General features: G+C 35.4%; 1 protein-coding gene across 1 annotated transcript in view; it reads left to right on the top strand.

Annotated features, from left to right (window-relative positions):
* The window catches only part of LOC124950492, a 76690-nt gene that overhangs the window by 20956 nt on the left and 33234 nt on the right, over window positions 1–22500 (top strand). Inside the window, exons 2-7 of the mRNA XM_047497255.1 lie at window positions 4485–4636; window positions 4784–4860; window positions 4991–5062; window positions 13353–13439; window positions 14112–19476; window positions 22196–22302. Coding sequence (XP_047353211.1) covers window positions 4485–4636; window positions 4784–4860; window positions 4991–5062; window positions 13353–13439; window positions 14112–19476; window positions 22196–22302 — 5860 coding nt within the window. The remainder of the gene's footprint in view (window positions 1–4484; window positions 4637–4783; window positions 4861–4990; window positions 5063–13352; window positions 13440–14111; window positions 19477–22195; window positions 22303–22500) is intronic.

The raw sequence follows: 22500 nt of genomic DNA, 5'->3' as shown, positions 1-22500 counted from the left end.
CTAATTACATGAATTAAGAATTCCATATTAAATCGAAATCATTTTAATGTTTATATTATCAATAATTATATCTTGTTTTTATTCATTGATCAAAATCCGTTATGATATTTGTACAATCGTGTTTTATTTATTTATTTATTTATTTATATATATATATATATATATATTTTTTTTTTCTCATCTCTTTTTTCTTTTTGTTTTTAACGATAAATAATACAATAGTTTTTTTATCTTATTATTCGATATTTTTATATTAATGCGTATGATTAATATTATGTATGACTAATACTTATATATCATTTGAAAATCGTCGGAATAGATGTATTCCAGACACGATCGAACAAGAAGTTTAGATATTAGACAGTAACTCGTCGAAGAGTTCGAAAGATCCTAAGGGAAAGCTTCTCGACGTAGCTCGGAAATCGTGAAATATATTTTGCGAGCTGTTGAATCGAATTAAGATCGTGGGAACTCTAAGAACGAATTTGTTAAGACGGAAAGTACGATCGTGACGATCGTGAGCGTGTATGTGTGTGTGTGTATGTGTGAGTTCGCGTGTATTTGCAACGTTTTCATGAAAGCTTTTATTATTTCTGTTCTTGAGTAACGATATGGTTAGCTCGTTGAGTCATCAATAAGGTATTTTTTAATTACTTAGAGTTATGTATATACTCATATATATATATATATATATATATATATATATATGCATGCGTATGTGTGTGAACGTCGGTGTAGTAATTTTAAAATATTTCTTTTTATATTTTCAATACCAAGTGACGTTCATAAAATTGTGGAGAAAAAAATGATGAAGCATGAATTTTTATCGAACATACGTCTCATTGTTTCGCGAATGTGAGAAAAATCATCGTAGTGATGTATTATTCAAAATTTCATGTTTCGCCGTTAATTCCTCGCGATAACGTGAAAATCTTTTCTTTTTTTTTTTTTTTTTTTTTTTTATTTAATTCAATTTTTATTTTTTTTTTTTTCTCTCTAATACGAAGAACGATCAGGACGACGGCGTTACACACGAATTCGTCGAATTACGGATTTTTATGCGTCAGGCAGGCCAATTTTATTTTTTATTCTTTCGAACTCCACTAGTTTAATCAGTTCGTCGAAGCTCTCACGTGAAATCCTCTTATCGATTGTTCTATTTTATTAGAATAATAAATCGATGAAACCTTTCAAAGTATTATGGTACTCTCGTGATGTTACTTGCATACTATATTACTTGCTACGAAATATGTACACCATAATGATGGCATATCTTACGTGATATACATAATTTATCGAATTCAATTCGATTTAATTCGGTTATAATTTATAGGAATTAAGAGCGTAGATCAAATTATGGTGGAAATGCTTTACATTTATGAAAGTTTGAGAAAGCAAAATCATTCGAACTTTTATGAAAGACGTTTCTTACTCGAAGTTTCCGAATACTTGTCGGTCTAGGGGCTCGGAATTTTTCCCCGAAGAATTTCTTGCTTTATGGAGAAAGCAGTTTATCGTAAGTAGGGATATACGTATATACATACATATGTATGTATGTATGTATGTATGTATGTATGTATGTGTGACAATTTTTCTTGACTTTTCCCGTTTGAACGAGAACTAACGTCACGTTTGATCGTGCTTTTTAAGAGCCACGTTATATATGTGCGTAAATATATACATAAATACAAATATGCGCTCGCATATATACGTAACTACATATCGTGTAAACTTAATAAGAATTTATAAAAAAATTAATGGAAAGCAAAAATGGGATTTAAATAAAAACCCAATTCGTAATATAACGAAATAAAACGATTCGAGTCAAATGACTCTTTGGTTTATAATAATCCACTATTTTCTCGTTTTCATTTTTTATTACAACGTGGACATAAATGAGAGATATAGATAGATAGAGATAAAGAGAGAGAGAGAGAGAGAGAGAGAGAGAGAGAGAGAGAGAGGGGTGGGAGGGTAGGAAGAAAGACATTCCGTTATCGAGGATATTTTATCGAAAGCACTCGGAAATATTCTGAGCGTATAATTAAAAGTCATGACTCGGAGCGATTTCGAGCGAGCGTCCACGGAAATGCCGGCGAGCTTATTTTCATTTTCGAGACTTTCCTACGTCACCGGCCCGTCCACCCCCATTCAGACATCTTCGCTTCGGGAAATTGCGAGAAAATAAGCAAAACAACAACTAGAGGAAGCAAACCGTCTCGACTCGTCCCGCCGACAGAGTGGAATTTTTCTTGGACGAAAATTCATCTACGTTCTTATTTTCTATCTTTCCTCTCTTTACCTTAGGGGAACAATAGGTGGATGGTGGTATAAAATAAAAAGTAAGAACCTGAGAGAGTAGATATTAATTTTCTATCGTGACGACAGGGGTAAAATCGTCGCTAGTTCTCTTTCTCTCTCTCTTTAACTTTCTCTCTTTCTCTCTTTCTCTCTCTCTCTTTCTCTTTTTTTCTCTATCTTTTTCTCGCTCATTTATTAGTTACGAAATAGTTTGCGCGATAAATCTGAATTCTCTCTCTCTCTCTCTCTCTGTCTCTTTGCTCTATCTTTTTCTTGCTTTTTTTTATTTGTCGTTAAGTTATGATGAATTTTTCGTAGTCGATATAGGGGATAAAATATCATCTCTTCTTCCCCACTCTCTTTATCTCCCTTTCTTTCTCTCTCTTTCTCTCTCTCTCTCTCTCTCTCTCTCTTTCTCTTTTACTCTCACTCTCTTTCGTACTCTGTTGGTGATTTTTAATCTCTGCACCGATATAAACGTTTATCGTTATTTCGCTCTGTAACTTTATTCTTCTTTTCGGTGAAAAATTTGTTTCGCTATATATTGTCTCATAGAACGTATGGAACAAAACCAACCCAAAAGAAATAAAAATAGTAATATAAAAAAAAAAAGAAAAAAAAAAAAAAAAAGAAGGAAAAGAAAAAAATAGGAAGTACAAAATGAAACAAACGTGTGCACTCACACGTACCGATATTTCTACAAAGTTCCTCTTTATTTTTTCACAAATAAATTTATTGATTTATGAGTTCATAGCGCGTTAAGAGGTGCTATGAATTGTCAGCGAGAATCAAAAATACTTTATAAATTTGACCTACATTCCAGTTGACCAAAATCCTTCAACGTTATCAAGGATGGCACTCCTGTTTGCATAAACACGATGGGTGGCACCGAAAAATAATGAAAGGTCATCCGAAAAGAGACATGCGTTAATGTTGTTGAAAGTACTGGCGCCGTGGCGACGCTGGCGTCAGATGGGATGTACTATCTTTACTTTTCTTTCTCTTTCTTTTTCTTCTCTCTTTCCTTCTCTCTCTCTCTCTCTCTCTCTCTCTTTCTCTTTCTCTATCTATCCCTATCTCATCCTTTCTCCCTCTACTTTCTTCATACAGAAACGGAAGAGACGCGCTAGTACGTCGACTTCGCTCGCGCGTTGTACATTGTCGCTTTGTTCTACCTTCTCTCCTCGTGTAATTAAAGCGTCACTATTGTTTCGGTCGAGAGAGATGATATATATATATATACACATATATATATAAATGTATATATATGTGTATATGTATGTATATATATATATATATATTTATTGTTTATTTTACGAATCTGAGTCTGATCACGTGACGTTGATTGCATTGTCAACATCGTCATCGCAAATAAAGGATTGATCCAATTAAATTTCGATAACGAATCTAAAAAATATAAGTTTAACCGCAAATTTCAAATTTATCCTTCAATTGGGATTTTCTTTTTTAACTTGTTTTATAAAAATAAAGAAAAACGAAAATATAAAAACGAGAGAAAGAAAAAAAAGAAATAAACGAACAAACAAACAAAATCGCACTTCAACGTCGAACACGTGCGTTTTTTAATGATTTTAATAAAATATTTAATTTCTTTGTGAATAAGAGTGTCATTATAGTGTGCGTATACAGTAGACTTACGTACGATATAATGCGATAGTAATGTCTTTAGGTTTGACAGTATAACGAAGATTAACACGTGAGATAAATATTGAATTTATCGCGAAGTATAAATCTTCGATCTTCGGAATGTTAAAGTTTCGTTTATCACCGCAACGAAGATCCAATGATACGGTGAGAATTTTAACTATTGTCTTATCTACGTATTTATATACGTATATATACGTACACGCAATGTAAGTACTTACGTGTACTGTACGCCTGTAGTCTGGCTACCTGACTTGCTTTGAATTAGCTCACGTTCGCGTGGAAACGTATTTCCAGGGGCAGACCAAGAACGTTCTGTATTTATAAGTATACGTACATACATATGTCGGAAACGCAATATTATTATTGCGAGTCGTGCATGCATAGAAATATATCTTACGTTAACGTTATTATATAATAGTATAGAAAAATTAATATTATCGATCAAGATAAGACGTATTTAAAGTGTTTAATTTTTTTACATTTTCCAAGACTGATTTTTATTCATTCATTTTCAGGTAAATCCTGGTAGTAAGGCAGCTCAGCAGGGGGTTAGAGAGGGTGACTTAATTAGTAGTATAAACGGCAAAACCACTCGGGAACTGACAAATAGCGAGGCTCACGCTCTATTACGTAATGCAGGCGATCATTTGAAGCTTGGTTTGAATCAGTGAGTTATTAATTTCTATCATTTTAATATCGTTTAATCTATCCTCAAGTAACGATGAAAATCAGTTTATAAGAAGTAATTAACAATTAATCTTTTCTTTTTGTTTTTTTTTTCTTTTTTTTTTTTTTTTGATTACTTCTTCGAAAGGGAGAATATTGGCTCACCGAAAAGAAGAATTTACAAGAGCAGCCTACAAGAGAATACATCGACCGAAACGTTAAAGAGTAAGTCATCTCGATATTAAAACGATATCTTCGGATTTCTTTTTCTTTCTCTTTTTTATTTTTTTTTTTTTCTTTCTTCCCGTTAAATTAAAGTCCCTTCAAATCTTTGACAAACGACTTTCCTGTGCAGAAATAACAACGAGGACAATAACCACTTCGAATACACGGATTATAGCGACCGAAGCGAGAAAAAACGGCACAGGTGAGCTATCTATCTATCTATCTATCTATCTATCTATCTATATATTTATGTAATTCAAATTTATGTGAGAAAGAAAAGTTGATCGGAGAATCGTCTTCTTTTACATTACTCAATAATCGCATAATTTATGATCATTCTTATTTCCGATAAATTTTCAATTATAAATTTTAACGATTCACTTATATTGCACTTATATAGCATTTAATAAGAATATCTAGTTTATTATCTTTGGATAGATAACTGTTTTCAATCTATTAAAGTCAATTAACGAATTCCGCAAAAGGAACGCGATATGAAAATACTCGCAATATAACGAATCATGATAATCGGAAATCGATATTTTCTTACGCCAATTTCAATCCCAAATGTCGATATAATTTAAATGCTTTTACCGAATCCACCGTTGAAAAAATTTAATGAATGAGACAACGTGGTATATCCTATCGTTATTATCTGGATTAACAAATCGTTCGTTTATTTAACTAATGGCCATTAATAATTTTTCACGATACATTGTTATAGATGTTTCTGGCATAAAAGCCGCTTACCTCGGAGAATCGTTGTGGTTACAAGCATTATCGTACTAAAATATTGAATTTCCGAGATAATTCGCGTGATAATGATCGTAACTGTTTCGGTTAATAGGAATAATTAATAATTTCTAAACTGTCGTATCGAAAGTTTGGAAAGGTTAAAAACGTTGGAAAAACAACACGAGATTTCAACGTTATCGTAAAATAAATATGGATATTTCTTATTATACGTGTTCGAAACGTTTTGTATATGACATTTCGTTAATAAAATATACAGAAATTCGAACGTGACATTTTAATACTTTTGATCGTGAAATGATTAAATCGTTCGATCGTGTTAGTAACAAACGAATAATTTACGAAATAGTAACATTTAATTATTTCATTCGATATATTTTCGTCTATTTATGTTTGCAAAGAATAATAAGAGAAATATTAAAAATATTATTTCGAGTTCTTTTTCCTCTTGTTTTTCTTTTTCTTTTTTTTTTTTTACTTATTTATTTCTTTTTCCTTTTTTTTTGTTTTTTTTTTAAATCAAATTCAATGAATATCTTTCAAACGAAGTTTTGAATCGGATAAAAAACGATTCGATTTGTCTCCTTAAAATGTAATAGTAAATTATAGCACGTAAAAAAATTTATCAGAAATAAAAAAAAAAAAAAAAGAAAAGAAAAGAAAAGAAAAGAAAAGAAAGAGTAAAAAAAGAAAAAACGTCAAATAATTTACAAAATATCACTAAGAATAAGATTAAAAAATAACAGAGAAAAAGAAATGAAACCGTCATCGCGTAGTCGTCGTAGTTATTCGAGGCCTTTATTACCGGCTTCTTTCTGCAAATTGCCTGGCACAAACGTCACGCTACGATGAACGGACAAACATGTAGTAGAAGCTTAAGAGGGACGAACGATACAGGTTGCACGTGTATCTCAGACGTACATATACTCATCCATATTATCATATATGGACACACTAAGTTGAACCCACATAGACAGAGATAGTCGTATACCGGCACACCTGTCCGTATAAGAAGGAGAAAGAATAAGAAGAAGAAGAAGAGAAAGAAGAAGAAGAAGAAGTTCGTTCTCGTTCGAGGAGACGGCGCACCCTCCACTTACGAGACGCCCTACGACAAGAAGGCGACCCTCTTCCTTTTCCTTTTCGAACTCGACCCACCTTTCTGTCAGTGCTCACGAACACCTTGTCGAGCGTACTTCAAGAACTCCTTCGATCTTCTCGCGTTATTTAATTCCATCGAATCGATTGAAACTCCTGCGATCTTTGATTTTGAACGATAAAAGAGAGAGAGAGAGAGAGAGAGAGAGAGAGAGAGAGAGAGAGAGAGAGAGAGAGAGAGAGAGAGAGAGAGAGAGAGAGAGAGAGAGAGAGAGAGAGAGAGAGAGAGAGAGAGAGAGATGAATTTGTTCCCTCGAAGAAATAGAAGATGTTAGAGAAGAACAGCCACGATACGACAATAGAAACTACAACATCAATAGAAACTACAACAATAACAACAACAACATTAACAACAACAGTATCAGCAACGATCACGACGATTGTGTTTGATTCAAGGAAAAATATTGCAGTAGTACCGATCGACAGACGTCACTTTTTTAGCTAACGCAATCTAAGCATATAGTTCCTTTTCGAGAAAAAGAAAATTGCTCGGTGGTTGGAACAGAAGGCGTCGTTACTGTCGACGGTTAAAGGGCGTTGCCGACCGAACAGTTCGTGAATGTTCTGAAATTACGTAAAAGGATTCTTTTTTTGTTTTTTTATGGACTCCCCGAAAGAAAAAAGAAAAGAATGAAAGAAAGAAAGAAAGAAAGAAAAAAAAAAGTAACAACTCGTTGAAAAGAGTATTGTAATACCGTGAACAAAATTTTTGATTGCTATTCTTTATTTTCTTCTGTTTCATAAATAGTCAATATTATACCGTAGAGTATTATAGTATTATCGTGACAATATCAATTAGAGGTCAATCGACGTCTATCGTGAGAAACGGTGCATGAGCGTTTATAGAAATCTATAATGTAACACTGAACGCTTTGTTCGACGGAACAATACCTTCGTACGACAAATCGAATTCTGTTTACGTAATTTTATGAATATACCTATCGTTCGCGGATTATAAAGCGTTTATAGGATAAATTGGAACTTTCGTGTAATTAAAAGTACACAACTAAAGGAAAGAGAGGGAGGGAGGGGAGAGGATGAATTAAAGAAAGAATTGGTATAGTTCGAAAAGGAAAAGTTTGAAAGATTTTTCAAGAATGAAGTTCTTCGGTTGTTCCCAATGCCTTGGTACGAACGAGGATCCTATTCCTTCCAGTTCGATAGAAATCACGAATCCTTTAGTTATAACGAAGCGGCCAATCCGACTAGTTTCCGAGGACTCGAAACGAAGAATATCCTTCGTGACGTCACGAACTCGGTTGCCTCCGATACTCCGATCATTGAGTGCCTCCTGGAAACGAAGGAAGCGTTCTCATGGTAGGACGAGACTGGAGAGCCGGAAATCGAAGAAACGGAATTCTATTAGGGAGTGCAAATCGAAGGAGGAAGAGAAGGATCGAGGAAGCGAAGCTCTTTCGGAGGTTGTAAATGATGTCAGTACGACCAAGGAGATCCTAGATAGATTGGATCGACTCGAAGAATCGAATCGAAGTTCAAGGAGGATTGAAGATAGGGATGAGGAACTCGAGCGTGAATATTACGAGCACTTCAAGTTCCTTATAGATCCGCCGCCTTGCTTCAGAAACGTCGAGGTTAATCAAAATTTGAAAAACAAATTCAATAGTCTAGAATTGAAGAGAATAAATACCGTTGCCATTCCTGAAATGGCGGACATCTCTATCTCGGACCCTATTGGGATTTCAAAGACACTGAATTTCAAGGATAGGAATGAATTAGGACGAAAGATCGAAACGAATCGATTTTTCCGAGTGGAAACCCTTGGCTTGATCTTCCGTGAACATTTCGAGGTAAACGGAACGACGATGGAGTTGCTCGATCGAAATTCGTCGATCCTGAAGAGCGAGGATGATGATGCTAAAAGAAAACGATCCTTCAGAAGAGAGAACAAAACTGTTCGTTTTAAGGACGAGGAAGACAAGTTGAATAACGTTGACAATTTTGAGAACGGTGTAAAAGAGAAACTAGACGATTTTCAACGAAACCCAACGATATCCATCGAGCCCGAAGAAATTCTCCAAAGACTTTCAAGAGACATCGAGGAAAACGATTTGGAAATCGATTTACGTGATGAAGATCTGATCGAGAGTTTGGATCGATTGTTAGATGTCACAAAATTTGACGGTAAATCGATATCTCTTTACGGTATTGTAACATTTGTTTTATTTTCGCTTATCAAAGTCAACTTATATGATAGACATTTCCTATCCCATTTATATAACATAACATATATATATATATATGTTATGTTAGCCCAAAAGCTTAGAATTGATCGATGCTATTCGATTTAGAGGCTTCGTTCTATTCATCCGTTAAAACACTGGGTCATTTCCCTTATCGAGTAATGTGCGTTTAGCGACCCGATTTCCACGTATGTTCGAACAATCGGCGATCGGCTTTTATCGAGAGCGATCGTATTGTCATCCATTGAGTTGAACGTTAGTGCCAGAACAATGGCTATTGCTATCATGATATATTGGAATATGTACGAACATGTTAAAAAAATGTATATATATATATATATATATATATATATATACTTATATATATATATATATATAAACAAACAAAAAAAGAAAAATAGGATCAGAAGCAAATATTTTTTTAAAACCGTATCAAAACTACGAAAGGCGAATTTTCAATTTTAACTTCAGAATTTCTAACTGGGGGAATCTTTATACCTGATAATCGCGTGCTACGTCGACGAGATATTCAAATAATTAATCGGTGAAGTAGAGCGTAATCCAGGAAACGAATAATTTCAATCCTCGAAGCAATTTTTCAACGTACATTTGTATTCCCTTGAAATATAACGAAAGAAAAGAACGGAGTGATGTTACGTTAAAAAAAAAAAAAAAGAAAAAAAAAGAGAGAGAGAGAGAGGGAGAGAGAGAGAGAGAGAGAAATCAAATATTGTTGGTTCTATCAAAAGTTTATAAAATAAAAATATAATATATATCGACTATAGAATAACAAACAAATCATTACAATCTGAACTAAAGTGAAAGGCAACAATTAAAATACGTAATAAGCGCATTTACTATAAAATAAAAAAGAAAAAGCGATTTAAATCGATTGTATGGAACAAAAAGTAAAAATCGTTGTAATATGAAATAATATGAAATAATTGTAATGAAATGTTGTATATGAAATAATTGCAAGCACGTAATATAAATTGAAATGAAAAGCAACGAAAGAAATTCACAATACGTTTGTTGTCAAAGAAAATAAATTTTATCGAATTAAATCGATCGAAGACTACGAAATAAAACTTGCGAGATTATCGTTTATAAGGTAACAAAAAGACAAAACAAAAAAAAAAAAGAAAACAAAAGAAAGAAAGAAAATAATAATAATAATAATAATAATAAAAGTTAAAAATGAAAATAATAAGAAGAAAAAAACGTGGATCTTAAAACTCGAATGAAAAGTAACAAAGATTAATACAAATATAACTTGTAATAGAAAAGGGAAATAAAAGTTTGATCTCGTCTGGAAAAACGAGATTTCGATTGGTACGGGACGATTGCAATTACGAATCGAAACGAATTTTATTGGATATCGTAGATGGTTGGCGGTGGGTGGGTGATGGTGCGGAGGAAGGTAGGCAAGAAGACGAGAACGGAAGCGTAATGGTCCGCGTCGACAGATAGAATCGATTTCGAAAGAGCCGAAGGGTTGAACAAGAGACGACGGGACATGTTGGACACGGGTACTTTAGCGCGCGCCTACGATGGGTGCGGTGTCGTCATGGGCTGAAGGTGCCGAGCCCATCTTTCGTCCTTCGCCCTGTACCCTTCTCTCCGAACCCTTCGGCCTTTCGTTGACAGCCACCAAACCCTATATGGTTATATACCGATTCCGTACCGTCTACGATTAGCGTTCATCGCGTTACGTCAGCGACGAGTTTGACGTACGCTTGCTTCATTGTACTTGATTGCGATTGCATAATTTCTTTTTTGTATCTTTTTTTTTTTACAGCTATTTTTTTTTATATTCATTTCTTCCCCTCCCCCTCTCCCTCTTCTAGCGTTATCATAAACATTCGATTTTTTTTTCAAAAATCTTTTCTCTTATCCTTTCTGTCTTTCTTCAATTATACGGAGTAACCATGATTTGTTTTGTTTTGTTGTTTTTCTTTCTTATTCTTTTTTTTTTTTTTTTTTTTTTTTTTTTTTTTTTTTTTTTTTTTTTTAGAATATACACAAATAATTTTGTTTGTATTACTTCTCGAAGTCATTGTGAAATTTTCGATAACAAGCAAATCCGTATTTTAAATTAATAAGGAAATATATTCCCGCCGAGAGAGAGAGAGAGAGAGAGAGAGAGAGAGAGAGAGAGAAAGTATCGAAATCGCTTGTAATTTTGCGCAAGGGTATAATTTTCCTTACCTCTTACATATATTAGAAGAACGAACACGATGAAGTATGATTCGAGAGTATCCGTAAGTACCTCGAAGGTCTCATGGGATCGAAATGATCCAATGTGTAGGTTCTCATAATGAACTCGTCATTCTTTGTTACATATTCCATGTTATTCCTTTCGGAGTTCTGAGCGAGATAGAGAGAGAGAAAGAGAGAGAGAGAGAGAGAGAAAAAGAAAGAGAGGGAGAGAGAAAGAAAGAGAGTAGATAGATATCCAGAGAGATTCTCCCATCTTGTCGAGATATTCACGTCGAATCGGCTTACCGACATGGAACGCCTCGTATTTCGTTTCTCCTACGCGTTTCTGTGTAATTTGAAGATGAATAGCTTTAATTAAGTTCCTTTGAGTAGGAAGGGATCGTTGGATGCCTCTTTCGTAGTCGCATGATACGACCCTACTCAGGTTTCAAATTGATGACGTCGTCGTTGTCGTCGTTGTCGTCGTCGTCGTTGTGTTGTTATCGATGAAAAGTTTATTAAAAAAAGAAAAAAAAAGGGCTTTAAAAATTTTTCCAGATAAATATATATTTTTCTTTGTTTTTTTTTTTCCGGATTTATTACTTTCGAGAGAAGAATCTTAGAAAGAGAAAAATTAAAGTTAATATTCTTCTTTTTTTTCTGTTTTTCTTTTTTTTTTTGTCTTTGTTTTTTCTTTTTTCTCTCGAAGGATACAGATGTATATACGTATCTGTAATTAATCGTCGAGATTCCAAAATTTAATTAGTTATGCAGCATAACGAAAGTCGAATTTCCGTCAGAATTCGGCTGCTTCCGGAGACGATTACGTTTGTATTCGTGACGTAATACGACGAACATTGAAAATGTGGGTTGGGTATTCTACAACATACATATACCCTCTCTGTCTGGCTCGGTATTGTTTATTCGGAAGGAAGTCCAACTCGGAAGTGGCACTATGCATGAATCCCGAGAGCGAGAAAGAGAAAGAGAAAGAGAGAGAGAGAAAGAGAGGATAGTGAGTATGAGTGTGAGTTGGAGAGGGTAGGAGAGGAAGAGAGAGGGCGAGAGTGGGGGGCATCGTACGAAGCGTCGATGTGAGCTCTCTTCGAATGCGTTTCTATTTTATTTTCGAGAGTGCTTCTCGTGCGAGCTAGTTTTAAAGGAATTTTGTGGGATGAGAAACTAGAAATACGAGGAATATTAGTGTGGATAGTTTTATACAACAAAATGGTTTGTGTGATTTTTTCAAATTGTAAAAAAAGAAGAAAAAAAAGAAGAAAAAAGTATCGAACAAAAATATATTCTTTCGATGATTTCAATTTATTTTATTAATTTGATCAAATATAAATCAAATGTACGTTTGCTACAGATAAATAGTTTTGTTACGTTATAAAACAAGACTTAAGTATCTGTTCATTCTGAAAATGATAAAATTAAAAATTCTTATCAGAAAATATCGTATTTATTGAATTGATATATAAATAAATATTCGTTATTATATTAGACGATATTTTATTAAGAAAATTTTTGTAATTCTAGAGAAATTTGTATTAGAACGAAATCGTACGATATATTTATATTTTTATATTGAAATATTTAAAGATCGAAACCGAACTGTGCTAACGTCATAGTTCGGTTTATACACGTGTCGAATACACGTGGTTCTTATTTTTTGACAGTTTAAAAGACGTAACATCGTGTAACATCGTGTATGTTCACTCAAATCTATGTAAATACAAATACAAATACGTAATGTTTGTATTTACGTATGACGCATATGAAAGGAGGGATAGAGCGTGCTTCATGGGTGACATGAGTCCGTTTGCGTTCAGTGTATAATAGTGATTCACGGACCTCGGAGGTCACACCGCGTATTCCAACTTATCCTCGACGATAATAAATCGAATTTAACTAACGTCGATATCTATTACCATTACGTAGAAAATTTATACGACGTGAACTTCCGATGCGAACTCGAATTTTAACAACGACCTTCGACGAATCTCCGATAATATATATATAATTTATTATTTACCGATTTTCAATAGACATTTTCAGGTATTAATTTTAGAAATCCGAACAATAAGTTGGAAGTTTCGTTTGTTCTTCGATTTTCTTTTCTCTTTTATTATATTTTTTATTTATTCTTTTCTTTTTTTTTTTTTGTTTTTTTTTTTTCAGATGACACTAAAAACGATCAAAGCTACGTTAATCAGAATGGTGGCTTGAAGAGCTCGACGATCGATCAACGTGTAGACACTAAAAAAGGTAAGCTCTTTGAAAATATTATATTATGTTTTTCTTCTTAGTTAACGTTAAATAAATTTGCATCGCTAGGCTGGGACACGCTTTCTGCATGGACGGTAGAATCAATAGGAAAATTATTTTTCTTTTCAAAAATGGTGTCGGCAATCATTATCCATAGATTATCTTTTCTGTAGTTGGAGAAAATTATATTTTCTATTTCGTAACGCGTCACAGCAAAAAGAGTTATCGGTGATACATACCGAAGTTTCAAAAAAAATTTTCTTATTTACGGGCAAAACGAAACCTTTTATCATTCGATTGCGATTAACAGCATTTGTCTCGAAGGAAACGCGATTATTCGGCATGTTTAATCATTATTATCATCATCATCATCATCATTATCATCATCAACGTTATCCTTGTCGTCGTTAAGTAAAAATAATTATTTTTCTTAGAACCTTCGTTTATATTTTATACGATCTCTTGGAAAGATCTTGATAGTGACCTCGTTTTACGTAGCGAAAATTCGCTTAGATAGGACATATCGAGTTCTTTTTTTGTTCTTTTCTAATCGCACAGAATGCCCCCTTCTAGAAGACGAACGACGTGTCACGCGTTTAGGAAACGGCAACGATAAGCTCAAGTAAATTATTCGAAATCGAAGGAAAACGTTTTTGCGACCGCATTTCGCAGGATATTGCGATTCCTCGGGCTACGTCACAGACGGTGAAGTTAACAAGATGCCTTCTCACGGCTCACGCAATCGCAGAAACCGCAGAAATCGCAACAGAAAACGATCTCAACGTCCACCGACTCCCGATGGATCGGAAAAACTCGAGGAAATCACGAACGATTGTGAAATCGTTGACGAGTCGAATACGAACGACTCCATTTCGGAGAATGCCAATTTGAGAAACGAAAATATCGACGAAATATCAACGATGACGATCGAGGAAGAAGACGATGGAATTGATAAAGCAAGAAATTTTATCAAGATGAATAAATTTAAAATAAAGAAAGAAGAAATTGATACGAAAATACAAACGGTCGAGATCAGTACGATCAGTAGTTTGCCTTTAGAAGCATCAATCGATCACATACCGGGTGTTGGAATTTTAGAAACTGGTAATATGGATAGAATGAACGGTGACAGTCCTTCGATAAGAGTCGATGAACCTTTGGATTTTATGGTACCATTATCCGATAGTGTCAATTCTAAGGTTAAGCTTCTCGAAGGAGATAGTTTTACAATTGAAATGAAAAAGACGAAGAAAAGTTTAGATATGGAAGATTCAGGACCTATCATAATCGAATTGGAATCGGACGTTGAGAAGGATCGATTTGAACGATTGAACGACGATAGCGTTGAAAAAAAGTCGAGATTAAAGTTGAATAATTCTAAAGAAGGTAAGATAGAAATGAAGGATAACGCGATGTCGAAGGAGATTGAAAGGAAATTGCGAAATTTTATTGAGGACTTGAAATTACCTAGTTCGCCGGAGAAAGAGGATCACAAAGTGGAGTACGAGAGGGCCGAGAACATGGCGAAGAAAAAGAAGGCAGAGAAACGGGCCATTTTGGAAACTTATTATCAATCTCAGGCGGCTAATAGATTTTTAGATATAATTCAGGAAGAAGGAGAGAAATTATCGGGTGACGAAGAACAGCATATCAGAGATTTCATTAACGAGAAGATTGGAAAATATCGAAGAGCTGAATGTAAATGTATTAATGAGGTGACAGAAGATGAAGAAAACGAGGATGAATTTTTAGATAATAAAAAGTTTACCGGGATAAATATAATCGTGGTCGATGAGGAGATTGCCGAGAAAGATGATCTTATTAAAACTAATGAAAAATCTGGATTAGCGAATGAGAAAAAATCAATCGAAATATTTAATGACATTAAAAACTTGTCTGTTGAAAAAACGTCCGAAGAAATAGCAAAATTGTTAATAAAAGATGAAGAAAATCGAGTTTCTATTTCGGATAATGATGTTTCGATTGATGTTAAAAAATTTGAAGGAAATCTTTCGTGCGAAAAAATACAGCTGGAACAATCTGAGATGAACGATCAAGTTAATAACGTGATTATATTTGATGAGAAACTTAATGTAAAACGAGAAGACGAGGAAGAAAAAATTGTTGAAGAAACGTTGGACGTGGAAATTCCTAAAACAAGGATCGTTACCGAATCAAATAAACTGCAAGAAATTTTAAAAGTGGATGATATAAGAAATGATGACTGTGAGGAGAAAAGTCGTCATTTAACGAGTGTGGAGGAAGATAAAAATATCGAGAACAATGAAATGGAAGAGAGAAACGAAGAGATCGATGAAGTGGAGAAAAATGAAACTAGATATGAGGACAAAACTGAAGAAGATGATAAAAATATTATTGACGTATTAGAGATCTCTAATACGAAAGAATTTGATTCTAACTCGAGCGAATCCAACGAAGGGGATGGTCGTGTCTTGGAATTGTCGGAAAAGCATTCGGAAACGTTAATGAAAAATGAAAATAGATCGTTGAACGAGACGCGTACGCCAAACGTGCCACCGAGAGTATCTTCTAACTTTTGCATTCAACGTGAATCCTCTATTTCCTTATCAGAAGGAAGTAATTCCCTTAACGCTCCAATTCCTCCGGCTCGTTCCTCCATGAGGGAAATAAAGGAAATCGAGGAAATACCGGAGCGTCCACCTCTTCCTCGTGATGTGCAATGTTTTCTTGATGCAACTACTTCGATATGCGATTCTACGAATGAAAATATCTTTGTTAATTTCGAACATATGAAGGGGTCAATAAATGAAAAGGAGGGTTCGGATCCCGTCAATGACGGTGGTGATTCATTAAAGATTCCGACACGTGACTTGACCAAGATCTTTCCTGATGAACCAAAGGATGCCAATTTGTGCGCGCCTTCCAAGAGCGACGTCTTATGTAACGACGTCGAAAACATCGAGCTTGGCAATGAAGAGTATCCTGAAATAACCGATGACAAGTTATACGAACAGGCGCCAGGAAAAGGTATAGCTTTTGTCGATGTTACGACGACCCGTTCGAACGATCAACTAGCACGAAGCACAGAGGAAATAACGATGGACGGTAACAAGGAAATCGAATCAAATAGGATCGATACGAGTGATGGGAAATCTGTTATGGATGAGTCTACGAGTTCGAGAAATATTTTCGACGATGGATGTTCAGAGATACGTGAGAGGAAGATGATCAACGAGAAAACAGAAATAAAGACCGTCGAGGAACATTTGCAAGAATCAAGTATTTCTAAAAAATATATGAACGAGGAAAGTACGGAGAGGTCAAGTTCAGAATCCAAAAGGGAGGAAAGTTTTGTGGAATGTAAGAATTCGATGGACGTGAACGAATCGTCATCTTTAAATACGAAAGATAATATCGAAGATTCGACGCTACTTTCGACCGATGGAAAACGCGGAGAAGAATTTGTAATGTCTCAGAATGAGTTACAAGGTCAGGATTCATCCAGTAGCGCTGCTTCCGTGAGTACGGTAAAATACGTTTCGATAGAATCGTCTCTCGCCGACGTTTGTTCGATAATCAGAGAGGAAGAGGAAAAGAATAAAGGAGGAATCAGTTCGTCGAATCTGAAGTGCAAGCTGTCTTTGTTGAAATTCGAAGGAACGAATGGTTCGAATAACGGCGATGATATCGAATCTCCTCAGCCAATACCTTATTCTCCGATAGAAGACCTTTATTACGTTCCTCTCAACGACATGGAAACATTGACTTTTCATCCACCTTCTTTAAAGGATCTCAGCCTAAGAAAGATTCTCATGATGCCGTTCGGCTTAGAGATAATTCGACAATTAATGGCCCATAAGCTTAACATATTCAAAGGCTTGCAGAACATTCGATCGTGCGTTAACAATGTAGAAAATATTGAGGCTGACGACCGTCATCGATTAAACAAGCATGGTGTGTCTGACGCTGCGAATGAATTAGCTTGTCTAACGTTACGATATCCCGATTCAAAGATACCTGATAGAAACGAAAACATTGTTTCAGACAAGGTAGACTCGTCGAGAAGATATCAAGGACCAGTTAATATATCAGATTTTTATGGTCAAGTTTTAAAGTACGGAAAGATGAACGAGAAGGATCAAGTACCATGGTTGGGTTTGTCGACATCGAAGGATCCACGATTGTTGGTATGTTTGTCGCCTTCTCAACAAAATACGTCGATACAAACCAGTCCCGATAGATTGCTCGATCTACATACGAAATTTTTAAATCGTCGATGTTATAACGAATACATCGAACCACAACGAGTTTCACCGGCGAATTATCGTATGATAATAAGGCAGGAGGATGATTCTCAGGATAGACCTTTGGGACTTTTAAATATAATCAAACGTAACTCCTCGTCCTCTTCTGAATCTAAGAATACGAGAAACGTTGAATCTAAAATCTTTACTCCGTCGAATGTTGATGGTCAGGAACGTTTGAAAGTCACTCGTTTATGCGATTGGATGAATTTAGCGAGATATGAATCGAACGATAACGATGAACGTTCGAGATTCGTTCATGCGAAAGAGCCCTCTTCGTCTTTGTTAACCGGCGAACGGACAGCTAGTAACGATAAGACGATGACGCCAAGTGGTGGTAGTCGCGGTCAGTACGATTTCGCTGCTAAAGACTCGAGAACGTGCGACGGATCGATCGTTCCAACGAAGAATCGACATTCGCCGATGAACAAGAGTTCGATTACGTTGAACAGCGCGATTATTGATAAAAATGTTTCGCCGGAAGTTGATAGAAATACCCCACCACCCCCGAAAAGATCTATCGAGCCTCGTTACAACGTAAATCCTGCATTGATCGATGACAGAGTCGAAGTGCCACCTAGAATGAAGAGAATTGTAACAGTTGATAAATCTTGCATCGATACAACCAGTATTTTCGATCAAAATCCACCGAGAAATCATTTGGAGGCTAGAAAACGACAGGACAATGCTGCTGATGCTTTGAAAAAGTTAACCGCTACGGAGATTGTTGCCAATATGAAAAGATTACAGAACGAGAACAATTTGATTGAACAATTGGATCTTGGTAAGAAAAAATACTCCTTACCGGCGGAATATTTCGATCAGCAATTAAAATATATAGAGATGTTGGAGAATCAATTGAAGAACGTGATATTAGCGGAAGAAGAAGAGAAAAAGGCTTTCGAAGATTTTCAATATCACGTGGGACAGAAATATCGTGAGGATACAAAAAAGGTTAAGAAAGATAGTTCAACGAAAAAACAAACGAAACATGAAAATGACAGTAGGGTTGAAAATGAGTCCTGGGAAGAGAAATCACGGGACGTTACAGAGGATCGTTCGGAAAGTATTCGGAAAACTGGTAATCGTGACTTTTGCAAGAAAATTCACGACGAAAATGGTGTACACGAGGAAGAAACTACCGAGAAGATCGAACGTAGCGAGCAAAGAGTGATCACGCAAAGAGGAGGAGGAGGAGGAGGAGGAGGAGAAAAAGGAGGAGGAATAGAAGAAGGAGGTCCTTTAAAGAAGAAGAGTAAACTTTCTATTGGTAATTGCAAAGAGAAGAACGGTTTTTCCGAGTGCAAAGCTGACAAAAAAGATTTGAGAAAAGTAATGAAGATCGATAATACGAATTCTAATGGTGCTTTAAAAGGGGGCGAAGTTTTTCGACAAAGAATGTACGACGAGTACGTTAACAAAGTTCACGAAAGGGAAGAGAGAAAGCATCACAAGATCGTGAAGATCAGTTTACATGACGACATACGTAAATCCGAGTCTAAGATGAAAAACATGAGTGCTATGGAGAAGGAGTTCATCGAGAAGGCAAAAAACAGATTGAACAAGTTCGGTATCAAGCTTGACGAGAGCGAACCAGAGTCTGAGAACAGTGCTGAGAGGAGTCAGGAGGAGGACACCGTTGAGGCTAGATGTTTGATCGATGGAAAGGAGATAGGAGATCGAAGAAAATTACCGAAACATCTTCGAGAGTTCTTGAAGATCTCGATGAGGGATATTGATCAGGATGGTGAGTTACACCGATAGAGAGAGAGAGAGAGGGAGAGAGAGAGAGAGAGAGAGAGAGAGAGCGAGCGAGTGCGAGAGAGAGAGAGAGAGAGAGAAAGAGAGAAAGAGAGCGAAAGAGAAAAAGCAAGCAAGCAAAAGAGAGAGAGAGAGAGAGAGAGAGAGAGAGAGAGAGAGAGAGAGAGAAAAGATTGTTAATGTGTTGCTCGTCGTGTGTCAATTACCATTTCTCACGCCTTCTGAGTGTTCTCCAGACTACCATTGACCTTGGACCAAAGAGTTAGAGCCCTACTTTCTTTACCCTGCGGTTCGCAAAACGCCAACGAGACTAGTTTGCGATGGACGCTAACGCACGTATCGAACGTTCTTGAGTATTTGAATTACATTAGATGTTTCCGTGTTTTATGCTCTGTTTGTTTATTTTCTTTTGTTATTTTTTCTTTTCTTCTTTTTTTTCTTTTCTTTTTTCTTTCTTGTTTTTTTTTTCTTTTTTTTTTTTTTTTATCCACTCTTATTGGCCGTTACTAACGTTGATTGACACTAGAGGAATGATTCTAACGCCGCTTTTTCTTCTTTCAATTTTGAATCTTTTTCTTCTTTATTTTTGTAGCACGTTTAAAGTAATCGTAGAAAAGGAATGCGCATAGTTGTTTGTTGCTGTTTAGCGGAAAGTCGATCGGAGTTCGTTTCAAAGGCGTGCAGAGTAAGTAGGATTTTTGAAGTTCATATTCCTCTCTCATATTCGTTTTCTTTATAGTATATTCATGTCGTCATAATTTTCTTTTTTACTTTTTCTTTTTTTTTTCTTTCTTTTTTTTTCTTTATTTTTTTCTTTTCCTTCTTTGTTTCGTTTCGTTTCGTTTGGTTTTATTTCGTTAATTCTCTCTTTTTTATCACGCATTAGAAAAAGAAAAGAAACGTTTGTTCCAATAACCAACGATCGTATGCGACATCTCGTCTAACGCGTTTGAAATATTCTCATTCATTGAACCGAAGAATCCAGGGCACTGTGCGATAGCGGATATAAAATCAACGGGAACGTATTAAAAGGTTATCCGACGGTTTCATGTTCGCAGTAATAAGCGATCAGAATGTGTATATACGAGGCAATCTTTCCCGTATTTATCGATCGGTGTCTTGTTTTAAATCAGCGAGATCTCTTCGGTCTGAGGTGTTCTTCGATTTAAACGAATCGAACGATTTAATGGGTAATAATAATAATCTGTTGTAAAATATCGATATCTTTTTGCTGTGCCGACGTTACCGTTTTCTTCTTTCCTTATTTTCTTCTTCTTTTTTGTTTTGCTTTTTTTCACATCTTTCTTTTTTTTTTTCTTTCATTTTTTTTTTTTATCTTTCGCACAGAATTCATAACATATTAGTATTGATAAAAAATATGATCGAGAGAACACGCGTGATATATACTACTTTACATATCTCTCGATTGTTTCTTTCTTTTTATTGTATTGTTCTTCTTTCTTTATTTCTTTTCTTTTTTTTTTTTTTTTTATTTTTTTTCCTTTGTTAACATCCCTTGCGCTCGGTATCTCACGTCCGCGAATATCTTTTGGTTTATTTTTCCTCGAATCGAAATCGTGAGCCTGTCTGCCGTCAGTGGTATGAAGCTGCAATCGTTCGCTGATTCATACAGAGAATGAGAACCTAAATTTAGGCCCCTACGAGAAATAGGGCACTACTGAGGACGTCACAACTACGCATCCCCAGTTTTCGACGACGGAACCACCGTCTTTATTTTCGGTTATTTCCGACAGCTTGCAACACGAACCACCAGCACGCTGCCGAATCTCTCTGCTGCTGACCCGACCAACTTTTAAAGTTTATCGAAACTTAACACGCGAATCTTTTATCTTCTCTTCGAAATGTCATGATCTTTTCATATATAGATTATATATATATATATATATATATATATATATATATATATATATATATATATATATATATATAAGTATATATATGATGTACTTATACATATTATCGATACTTTTTCGAGCGTCCCATTTACCAGAATTTATTATTCTATAGAATAAATGACCGAAACGCGCTGTTAACATCGTTTTATGCGGTTCTTCTTCTAAGAGACGTAAGATATACTCTCTCGTTTCTAAAGCATGGCCTCTCTAGGAAGCTTTTCAAGCTCGTGAAATGGAACGGGATAAAAGTGGGCAAATGGTCGTTCTATTGAGAACCAAATGAATTCGCTCTTTAAAGGTGCTTATCTCTTGCCACCGAAATTTTCCCTCGTTAATCTTTCCACGTACGTGACGAATGCTTTCCACCCTTCCCCCCCTTACCATCATTCGTTTATTTTCTATTTTATCTCTACACTAGTCAAAAATATTCGAGCGTGTTAGACGTTTATGCGAATTTAGATTTTCCTGACCTCAAAAGATGAACTCTTTCTTTCTCTCTCTCTCTCTCTCTCTCTCTCTCTCTTTCTGTCTGTCTCTCTCTTTCTCTTTCTCACTCTGGTATTCTTTTCGAATCTTTAAAGTTGTCGCGTGCCCCGCTCTAATAAATCGAAAACAAATCGATTTTTCTCCTCCCAAGATCGTGCCAAATCGTTTTTCTTCTAATCGTTATTGTTGCCGTTGTTATTGTTATTTATTTTCTCCTTTTTTTCTTCTTTTCTTTCTCTTTCTCTTTCTCTCTCTTTTCTTTCTTTTTTTTCCTCTTCTTGCACACTCATGCACGCTTTTTAGATAGAACACATGGCTATGGTATCAGTGGAAGGGGTAAATACAATGAAAACGATCTACTGCACGAGATCGACAGAGCTATGGTAATCGGCAAAGGATTTCTTCTTCGCCAAGGTGCGTTTTTTTTATTTCTAATTTTTTTTTTTTTTTTTCTTTTTCTTAATCTTACTTGCCATTGCATGCTTCGTTCAGTCTATGTTATTAGTTATACAACAACATTTTACGAACGTCATTCGATTTATTTTTATAATAGAACATGATATTATTTGTGTCTATAGCTCGTGGTGGTTTTTAATAACGTTGGATAGAAAA

Source organism: Vespa velutina, chromosome 7 (assembly GCF_912470025.1).
Source record: "Vespa velutina chromosome 7, iVesVel2.1, whole genome shotgun sequence".
NCBI lineage: Eukaryota > Metazoa > Arthropoda > Insecta > Hymenoptera > Vespidae > Vespa > Vespa velutina.
The sequence above is the reverse complement of the archived record's forward strand: the minus strand, read 5'-3'. Positions and strand labels throughout refer to the sequence as shown.